Source organism: Barbus barbus (assembly GCF_936440315.1).
Source record: "Barbus barbus genome assembly, chromosome: 6".
NCBI lineage: Eukaryota > Metazoa > Chordata > Actinopteri > Cypriniformes > Cyprinidae > Barbus > Barbus barbus.
The window spans coordinates 23,922,660-23,933,945 of NC_136734.1; the positions used below are offsets into that span (position 1 = coordinate 23,922,660).

The 11,286-nt window shown below is 39.7% G+C and overlaps 1 protein-coding gene across 1 annotated transcript; it reads left to right on the plus strand.

The window, feature by feature from the left end:
- The first annotated feature begins 1,366 nt into the window (after positions 1-1,366).
- Positions 1,367-2,220, plus strand: LOC306871593 (C-X-C motif chemokine 11-1-like). The gene is made up of 4 exons (XM_079419653.1): positions 1,367-1,483; positions 1,582-1,708; positions 1,793-1,885; positions 2,002-2,220. Exons 1-4 carry the CDS (start codon positions 1,426-1,428, stop codon positions 2,012-2,014), a joined length of 291 nt encoding a protein of 96 aa, XP_079275779.1. The 5' UTR covers positions 1,367-1,425; the 3' UTR covers positions 2,015-2,220.
- Positions 2,221-11,286: the final 9,066 nt, after the last annotated feature.

An 11,286-nucleotide genomic window follows, 5' to 3' on the forward strand; every position in this document is an offset into this window, starting at 1 on the left:
AATTTGGTGTTTTGTTTACTTAAGAATATTACTATTAAACAATAAATATGTTTTTGATTACATAAGGATGAATCACAGTGGACCTTGACCATTCAGTCCCCACAATACAGTTTTTTTCATGCTCATATTCTATAACAATACACACTTTGTTATTAAAAAAGAAGAAATTGCATGTGAATTGAGTGCTTTGCTGAGTAGTACATTCAGCTGAACTTTTCTGGCAGAAAATTCTACTTATGCAGAAAAGACCTTGGAACATTTTAGCCTACAGTTCACACACTAACACAATGTGTGCATTTATGTGAAAAGACCATAGTTATCAGGAAGTGAAAGCACAAAAGGCCACTGTAGTTTTGTAACACGTATGTATTTTTAGACTTGGGGGAAAAAAGCAGTTGAAACCAAACCGATGGCACATGTTTATATCAGATGTTACCTCCAACCTAATCAGGTTGCAAAGGTAGTCAAGCTCCTCCAGGATGGCTCCTCCATATGTGTGTGTGTGGGGGGGGGGGGGGGCTTCCAGAGGTGGATGAAGAACCAGAGATGGACCAGAAACTGGAGGAGAAGGCAGAAGTTATAAAATCATGGTGGAATGACAGGTTCATTATAAAGTCCCGTTCACCCACCTGTACTGCAACAACACCCAGTCCACACAATCACAAAATACCATTGAGGTCCATCGCTAGATAGCTTTGCAGAGGCAGTTATCCAGGGAGGTTGTTTGGACAACACATTCTCACTCCCAACTCGTCACAGCCTATCACTTTTTTCGAATATATATATATATATATATATACATAGATAAATATATAAGAATGTGTTAGAGATAACGCATAAGGCAAACAATTGAAAGCAATTAAGCACTCTGTATGTCGAAAATGACGTTGAATGGATATCCTTAAATTTTGACGCTGAGGGATCCTGAATATGTGAGGAGCTGGGAGTAAAAGCATCCTGGTCTGGTCCCCTAGGGAGCGATGAGCAGAAGTCTGACGTCTGCTAGATCTATGTTTTGTATGTTTGTAGTAAAGACAATAATACACAATTTTAGTTTATCAAAAGCCACTATGCTTCTTATTACAATTATTATAACTCTTACCTATTATATATTATTCTCTTATTTTTGTTTTCTATCTGATATATGTAAAACTGTATATATGCCATATAAACCTGATGATATGGCACTTAAAACCCAAACCAAATGATGAAAACACTGCACAGTTTATTTCCCAGAAACTGAGTAAGATATAGAACGAGTAACAGGAACTAGCCGGATCTTATTCTCCACTAGAGCAGCAAACAGGGAGATTCCAGAAAGTCTCTGATGTAGACTATAAAATGAAGCAAGTCAGCTCATTAATTCACAATTGGTCAGTCAAGTGGCTTGAATTGGCTTAAAAAGACCTTCAAGAGATTGAAACAATGAAGAATGCGGCAGCTCTACTTGTTTTTGTCAGTTTGGCCATTGTTGCTATTGAAGGTAAGATTGTTTTTGCTTTTTTTAAACATTTCACTGACTCAGCACAATCTGTTGATTCAGAATAATCACTTCCATCATTTATTTCTATCATCCTCCAGGGAAGCCTGGGATTGGAATCGAAAGATGTTTATGTCGTGGGGCTGGTCTCAAAATTGTGAAGCCAAAGCTGATAGAGAAAGTTGAGATTCACCCTATTAGTCCATTCTGTGGACATCTGGAAGTTGTGTAAGTACATGATTATTTCTAATTGAATTTAAGATATTTTCAATCTATGTTTTCTTTAAATAACCTGATGATGTGTCTGAACAGTGTCACGCTGAAAAATGGTGAAGGTCGAAGATGCTTAAACACAGAGTCATTGTTTACCAAGAATATCATTAAGAGGATTGCAAAAAAGACCAGGTGAGTCTTATCAATCACATAACAGTTGATCTTGAAGACCTGAGCTTCATATCTTTCATATTTAAAAATTAAGAAATATAATGGAGTAATGTTTATTTATGTTTCTTCTTTTTTAGGAGTGCTCAGTAAAATGTGTGAAGGTTGTGGCCACTGTGGACCCTGTCATTAAAAACCTATATTGATTCTCTCATTTATTACAACAGAGTATTTTATATAATATTTACACATTATATTATGTATAGTTTAATTTATTTAAAAACAGTGTGTTGGATGTTCTTCCCTTTGTTGTTTAATGTCAGAGGAAACTTTCAAATAAAGTCTTGTGATGGTTTGATAATTTTTGCATTAATGGTCTTGGTCATTGGTTCCTGAAGAAATATTAGTTATATTTTTTTCCACATATCATTTAACACTTAAAATCAGTAGCTATGCAATTTCCACCTAATGTACACATATATAAAAAAAGTAATAGTAAGAATATACAATAAAAAGACGTATTTATATGACATCATCCAAAAAAACAAAGTTAGCGCAACAAGACACAACACAGGGAAGGGAAACTGAGAACGAAGTCCACATATTGATATAAGGGAAAATATCTCAACACCACAAATCAAGGGTGAACACAGAAATATCAAATGTCTGATGATATATATGAAAGTGGTACAAGATATGCCATAGTTAGGAAGGGGACAATAACAACACTGTGAAAAAGTTTTCATTTGAGTCTGTAAGAGTGCATTCACAGGGAAACCGTAAAAATGACCTATCACTAAAAGAAGACAATCCAAAGTTAGCAGGCTTGTTCACACAGGAAAGGGATGAATTACAATGAAATTAATTGAATTTTAAAATTTCACCTTCTTTTCACTTGACACAATGTCTTAAATGCACGGAGCACTTTATGTGTGAGATGTGGTCAAAGAAATTTGGCTAGGCTGTTCATTACATAAAATGCTTAAGTAAGTCTTACAAGTTAGTCATATTTTTTTTTTCTTTAAGACTGGTCATAACTTTTTTTAAATAAAAATGTATATTAGTCTAATTTGAATCTGAAAACTAAGACTGATTATACCTATAGCTAACTGCCACTGAGAAGCCGTTTCACTCAAAGATACATCATAATAGGGAAGAAAAGATAATCGCAATATTCATTTCGTGCAGATTTTAAAACACAGTCTTAGCATAATGGCTATGTTTATGCAACTGCCCCCCAATCACATGAGAAAATTTAACTATTTTATGTTTTGGTAAATTGGTGGCAAAATACATGAACACAAATAATCAAGACTGTAGTTTATAAGAGCCAGATTGGGTTCATATGTGTTAATCATGCTAACCAGCATGTCGATGAGGTAATATAAACATAAAATTTAACAATCAGCATAGTGTGCAGAACAGAAAAGATCTGAGTAAACATTTTTCTCATGACATCAGCATCAGCATGAGTTTGCGAAATGTTTTTCCCCTTCATAAGTGTGAGCTTCTTATTAAAACTCTATTTCATGTACAGATGTAGTGACTGATTTCTCTGAAAACAGAAGTTGGGTTCACGTTTGACGTGATGTCACAGATTTTCATCATCACAACATTGGTCATTTCATCATCCAAAATATTGTGTTTATTATATTTAAACATTTTAATAATTCATGCATGGAGCACACAGAATTTTTTGCTGACCAAACAGTATTATAATAAAGGATGATTGCCAGTATAATGGATGCTTTAGCTCTTGTGCAGGGATTTTACATTTGATCCCTTCATTTATGTTGGGCTTCAAAGAGTGTTTGAAACAATTTACAGCAACTTCCAAAATTGCTGTAAAACAAATTATAATTCTTCCTCATCGGCCAGAATAATCTTTGCACTAAATGACATGAGACAAAGTCAGGGCATTTCAAAGAAATGGGAAATCAAAACTGCTGGGCTTGTGAAATTGAAACCGGGAACTGATTCTGCACTGTAAATCCCTCATCTTCTGACAGCTATATACTGTAGCTGAACATCTCTGGCAATAACAGTCTTAGACAATCATCAAAAAAAAAAAAATAGGAAGACTGCAGCAGTTTTTGTTTTTCTTTCCTGTCTGCTTGCAACAGAAGTACAAGAGTGTTGCCTATTAAGACCTAATTTCATATTTATTATATACAGGTACATCTCAGAAAATTAGAATATTGTGAAAAAGTAAATTTTTTCTTGTAACTTTGTCACGAATTCAGCCTCTGTGGCTCCCTCCGGTCGAGACATTTCCGAGCGTTTCTCCTGTGTATGACCTGAGCTATTTACTGAACTCTGATTCTCTGCCACCTGCCTACTCTGATTCAACCTGCCTTGTTATTTGATTATCCTGGGTGTTTGCCCCCAGCCCTGATCCTCAGCCCGAACTCTGACTTTGATTCTACCCTGTCTACGTTGTGTTTGAAGCTCATGATTGAATTATACCTGTTTGATTTGCATTCTGTTTTAATAAAGCTGCACATGGATCCTAACGTCACTGACTCCTCGTTACAAACTTATTTCAAAAAGTGGAACTTTCATATATTTTAGATTCATTATATGTAAAGTAAAACATTTAAAAAAAAATATTTTGATGATTAGAGCTTACAGCTCATGAAGGTCAAAAATCAGTATCTCAAAATATTAGAATATTTACATTTGAGCTTCAATTAATGACCATCCCTACAGTATAAATTCCGGGTATCTCTTGTTCTTTGAAACCACAATAATGGGGAAGACTGCTGACTTGGCAATGATCCAGAAGACGATCATTGACACCCTCCGCAAAGAGGCTGTTTTCAGAGTGCTGTATCAAAGCATATTGAATGCAAAGTTGACTGGAAGGAAGAATTTGTGTAGGAAACGGTGTACAAGCAACGGGGATGACCGCAAGCTTGAGAATACTGTCAAGCAAAGCTGATTCAAACACTTGGGAGAGCTTCACAAGGAGTGGACTGAAGCTGGAGTCGGTGCATCAAGAGTCACCACGCTCAGACATCTTCAGGAAAAGGGCTATCAAGCCACTTCTGAACCAGAGACAACATCAGAAGCAAATTACCTGGGCTGTGGAGAAAAAGAACTGGACTGTTGCTCAGTGGTCCAAAGTCCTCTTTAAAGATGAAAGTAAATTTTGCATTTCATTTAGAAATCAAGGTCCCAGAGTCTGGAGGAAGAGTGGAGAGGCACAGAATACATGTTGCTTGAAGTCCAGTGTGAAGTTTCCATAGTCAGTGATGATTTGGGCTGCCATGTCATCTGCTGGTGTTGGTCCACAGTGTTTTCTAAAGTCCACAGTCAACGCAGCCATCTACCAGGAAATTTTAGAGCACTTCATGCTTCCTTCTGCTGACCTGCTTTATGGAGATGCTGATTTCATTTTCCAGCAGGGCTTGGCACCTGCTAACACTGCCAAAGGTATTAAAAGCTGGTTCAGTGGCCATGGTGTTACTGTGCTTGATTGACCAGCAAACTCGCCTGACCTGAACCCCATACAGAATCTATGGGGTATTGTCAAGAGGAAGATGAGAGACACCATAGAGAATCTATGGGGTATTGTCAAGAGGAAGATGAGAGACACCAGACCCAACAATGCAGATGACCTGAAGGCCGCTATCAAAGCAACCTGGGCGTCCATTACACCTGAGCAGTGCCACAGGCTGATTGCCTCCATGCCACGCCACATTGATGCAGTAATTCATGCAAAAGGAGGCCCAACCAAGTACTGAATGCATAGAAATTAACATACTTTTCAGAAGCCTGACATTTGTTTAAAATATCCTTTTTTTGATTTTATGTAATATTCTATGAGGCGCGGATTATAAAAGCAAGCAAGTACCACAGAATTTATTTGCTTTTCCATGTTTAAATTATCATCAATTTGAAAACCTAAATCTCTTACAAATGTTTTAAAATATGGTGCCAATGGGCTTACGTCTAAAAGTCATTTAGTAGAGTCTTTTGGCTGGCCAAAAACAATGACCTCAGTCTTTTCTTCATTTAGCATTAAGAAATTTTTTATATCGTCTAAACATGCTAAGAGGGAAGCCAAAGATTTCGTTGGGTGTTTAAGTGGCAAGTAGATTTGGGTGTCATCGGCAAAGCAATGGAATGGTACGCCATGCTTTCAAAAAATGCTGCCTAAGGGGAGCAGATATAAAGAAAACAGTGTAGGAGAGAGAATTGATCCCTGTGGGACCCCCCATGGTAGTAGTTTTTTCTTTGAAATTGCATCCCCATAATTAACTGAGAAATATCTGTCGCTTAAAAAAGATCGAAACCATTTCAAGACCATGCCTTTCAGGCCTACCAGATTTTCAAGGCGAGAGATGAGAATTTCATGATCTATCATGTCGAAAGCCACACTCAGATCCAATAATACTAGAATAACACAGTCTCCCTTATCTAGCGCTAAAAAGACATAATTGAAAACTTTCAATAGTGCCGACTCCGTACTGTGAGCCACTTTAAACCCAGATTGAAACATTTCTAAAATATAATTTTCATTTAAAAATTCAAGTAGTTGCTGTAAAACCACTTTTTCTAAAATCTTCAATACAAAAGGCAACTGTGAGATAGGTCTGTAATTCTTCATCTCATCCGGGGCCAAATTAGGCCATTTAAGCCGAGGTGACACAACAGCATACTTAAAATATAATGGACACAAACCTGTACATAAACTTTTGTTAATCAAGTGCAATATGCTCTGCGATAAACAATCGAAAGCCTGTTTTAACAAACGACTAGGCATCATATAATTTACACAAAAAGTAGTTTTCAGGTTTTGTACAATCGTTTGTAATATGGATGTATTAATAGGCTGGAACTCGCTCCACTCTGCACTGTAGGCAGGGGAATCTTGATTAAATATATAGTTGAGTATCATCATCATAACAATGGAAACTAATCTTACATTTTCTAATAACATTACCAAGGGGCAACATGTATATTGAAAATATAGCAGAGGGCCTAAGACAGCTCCTTACGGCACGCCATGCTTTACTGGTGTTAACTGATAACACCAGCATGCATTGTGCATGCATTCTCACTCTATTTAAAATATATATATATGTAGCAGTTGAAGTGACATTTCCAGATTTCACAAAAAATTTTCTTGTTTTTTCAGTTTCAGTTTTGCTTTTCGTCAGCATGATTGTGCTAAGTGATTATATAATGACTTAGCACAATAAAATGTAAATAAAATGTAAAAACGGTAACTTGAATGTAATGTAAGTCGCGTCTGCTAAATGCATAAATGTAAATGTAAACATTCCAGTGAAATGAGAAGTTTTGACTAATGACCTGATTTGTCTTATGTCTTAAACTATTTGGTATAGTTCAACATTGGTACTCTGATTAGTCACTTAATTTCATCATCATGATATTTCCATCACTGAAATATTTAATAATCTGCAAACAAACGTTACTTGCTTTATGTTAAGTGTTGTACATACCATACAAATATATGACAAAACTCATTTTGACAACAAACTTTCCTAAAGGTTTGGTTTATGCCAGTTTATTCTCAAACTTACCTGGCTCACCAAATAAGTCTAATTTGAAAAACACTATAGAATAACTATAAAATAATTTATGGACAAACAACTCACACACATTATTGGCCAAATATGTCATCATCTTTTTACCATCAAATGTAACAAATATTGTTTAGACTTGCCTGAAAATAAAGAGGTAGTGAAAACAACTGACCATCTTCCACAGAAAATACACGTTTTGTCCCACATCCTTGTTTGTGGTTTCTTAAATGCCTTCATAAATACATTAAACATCCACAAGCACACCAGCACAACCAAAAGATCCCAGCCACACTTTGTGATGATGGAAATGTATCATTATTGTGTTTTTTTTGTTTTTTTTATTTCACAGACCAAAAATGACTGTAACAGAACTTGCGTTAAATAGGTAAAGGTAAATATTTGTAAATTTGATCAACTTGCTAAAAAAAAGCTTTGGCTATAGCATATAACATGCTTAATATAACTTAATTAGCAAGTACATTAAATTAAGTAAAATATTCACTGGCAGAAATGGTAACCACAAAACTATAACATAACATAAACCTTCTTTAAATGTATAAAATAACAGTATTTAACATGTAAAAAAACACACATAAAATTACATCAGTTGACACAGATATTTGAGTTTAAATTACACAGTATTAAACAGATGTAAAATATAACAATATTATGTCAACAGAACTTTAAATAAAGGTTTAAGTAAGCATGATTTTTTTTTTCCAATTTGCAATCATGCATTTATTTAAGTTGTAGCAGTAGATGCTGTAGTGTTACTGTGATGTTAAAACTGTAATCTTTGGGTTACTGAAAACGTCCTTTAACCCTCTGGGGTCTGAGGTGATTTTTGGGGCCCTTGAGATGTTTTGACATGCCCTGATATGTGTGCTTATTTCAGCTACTTATAACATACTATATACCAACATGTATTTTTTTTGTAACAATCAGTAGTCAAGGAGCTTGTTTTACCATAGAATATCAGTGTAGTTGAACCTCTGATGTTGGTACAGCACTCAAGTCAAGTCAAGTCACCTTTATTTATATAGCACTTTTTACAATGTAAATTGTGTCAAAGCAACTGCACAATATCAAAAAAGGAAAATATTGTGTCAATAATGTAAAATGAAAACAAAAAAAAATAAAAATAAAATTCAGTTAAAGGCATTTCATTATTGAATTCAGTGATGTCATCATCCAGCTCAGTTCAGTTTAAATAGTGTCTTTGCAATCAGGTCGACGATATCGCTGGAAATGAAGTGTCCCTAACTAAGCAAGCCAGAGGCGACAGCGGCAAGGAACCAAAACTCCATCGGTGACAGAATGGAGAAAAAAGCCTTGGGAGAAACCAGGCTCAGTCGGGGGGCCAGTTCTCCTCTGGCCAAACAAACCAGCAGTTCAATTCCAAACTGCAGCAAAGTCAGACCGTAAGTACTAGTCAGACCTAGTACTGAGCCTTGAGGTACTCCGTACTGCACTTGTGATCGATATGATACCTCTTCATTCACTACTACGAACTGATGGCGTTCAGATAAGTACGATTTGAACCATGCTAATGCACTTCCACTAATGCCAACAAAGTGTTCTAGTCTATTTAAAAGAATGTTGTGGTCGATAGTGTCGAACGCAGCGCTAAGATCCAGTAGAACTAATAAAGAAATACAACCACGATCAGATGATAGAAGCAGGTCATTTGTAACTCTAATGAGAGCAGTCTCAGTACTATGATATGGTCTAAATCCTGACTGGAATTCCTCACAAATACTATTTTTCTCTAAGAAGGAATATAATTGCGAGGATACTATCTTTACTAGAAAGGAAAACAGTTTGAAGAAAGTTATCAGGATTCCTCTGTGGTGCAGGTATCTGATTCAATAAAATACAAACCAAAAAAAATAAAAAAATAAATTGTGAGCATGTTAATATCAGGAGCATATATATATATATATATATATATATATATAGTGGCGGGAGGAGCCAACGACAGACACAGTGGGCGTGGCGTCAAGCCTCGGAGAGGTTTTTATTAAACAAAACATTAAAATAAAGTGTCCAAAGGGGGAAAAGTGTCCAAAATAAACAGGGATCTGGTGTCCTCGTTGTGCTGCGGGGCTCGTGAAGGAGGGCAGTGTTCAGGAGGGAAGGGTCCAGGTAAGGGGCGGAGTCCGGCGGCCGCACGCGCTCCCGTCTGGAGGTCCCTGGGCGCGGGTGACGGCGGCTTCTGTGGCGGCTTCGTCCAACTCCTTGATCCCCGGGTGCTCGACGGGATTCCACGGCCCGGCGTCCTCGCCCGACGGCCGTATCGCGGCTGCGGTGTCGGCCGGACTGCGGGTCCGACCGCTCGCGTCTCTGGCGGCGGCGGGTAGTTCCCTCTACGCTCCCTTTCCTGGACCCACGAGGACACCAGCGTGCATGCACGGGGAAGAGACCGGTCTCCCGAGGAGAGGCGCGCTCGGCGTTTAAACGGCGGCGGTGATGAGGCTCCATTCACGTCAGGTGCGCCTCATCACACGCCGCCAGCCCTGCGTGTTCAGCGCCCCTCCTCTCTCACACACCCACTCCCGTCGGGAGCCAGGTGAAGGGCGGCGAATACGGGACGGGGTGGTGATGATGGACAGGGGGGAGGCAGCCGACTCGTCACATTCCCCCCCCCCAAGCAACATCCCCGTCCTAGGGTCGCCGCCCACGCAGGAGTGCTATCTTCCTCAACCAGGCTCCAGCGGTCGGAGTGGGCGGGGCAGGGATTCCTCTCCGGGCAACTCTCCCTCTCGCACCGCGCCGGAACCGGGACAGAGAAAGCGGGTTTTAGTTGACAGCCTCAACCAACCACGGGGTAATGACAAATAGACAGAATGTCACTTACCCCACTGGTGGCTGGGAGGCTGTCCCCGTCCTTCCTCCGTCCCCGTACGGGCTCTACGGCTTCTTGCGAGCGAGAGGGGATGACGTCATCAGATGTTGCCCAACTGCGCTGTCTAGGCTCCGCCTGCCCGCATTCTCCACCACTGTGGCGGGAGGAGCCAACGACAGACACAGTGGGCGTGGCGTCAAGCCTCGGAGAGGTTTTTATTAAACAAAACATTAAAATAAAGTGTCCAAAAGGGGAAAAGTGTCCAAAATAAACAGGGATCTGGTGTTCTCGTTGTGCTGCGGGGCTCGTGAAGGAGGGCAGTGTTCAGGAGAGAAGGGTCCAGGTAAGGGGCGGAGTCCGGCGGCCGCACGCGCTCCCGTCTGGAGGTCCCGGGGCGCGGGTGACGGCGGCTTCTGTGGCGGCTTCGTCCAACTCCTTGATCCCCGGGTGCTCGACGGGATTCCACGGCCCGGCGTCCTCGCCCGACGGCCGTATCGCGGCTGCGGTGTCGGCCGGACTGCGGGTAGGCGGCGGCGGGTAGTTCCCTCTACGCTCCCTTTCCTGGACCCACGAGGACAACAGCGTGCATGCACGGGGAAGAGACCGGTCTCCCGAGGAGAGGCGCGCTCGGTGTTTAAACGGCGGCGGTGATGAGGCTCCATTCACGTCAGGTGCGCCTCATCACACGCCGCCAGCCCTGCGTGTTCAGCGCCCCTCCTCTCTCACACACCCACTCCCGTCGGGAGCCTGGTGAAGGGCGGCGAATACGGGACGGGGTGGTGATGATGGACAGGGGGGAGGCAGCCGACTCGTCACAATATATATATATATATATATATATATATATATATAGGTTTTTTTAGACTCACTCATGCTTTGTATTATCGTAAACAGAAAAATGCATTTTATATCTGAGAAACTAATTATTATTGTTTAGCACGTTATTAAAATCTATTTTTGAACAGAGTAGGCTATTAATCTAAACATACTTAGACTCGTAGCATTGATCATGTTACAGTGTACTC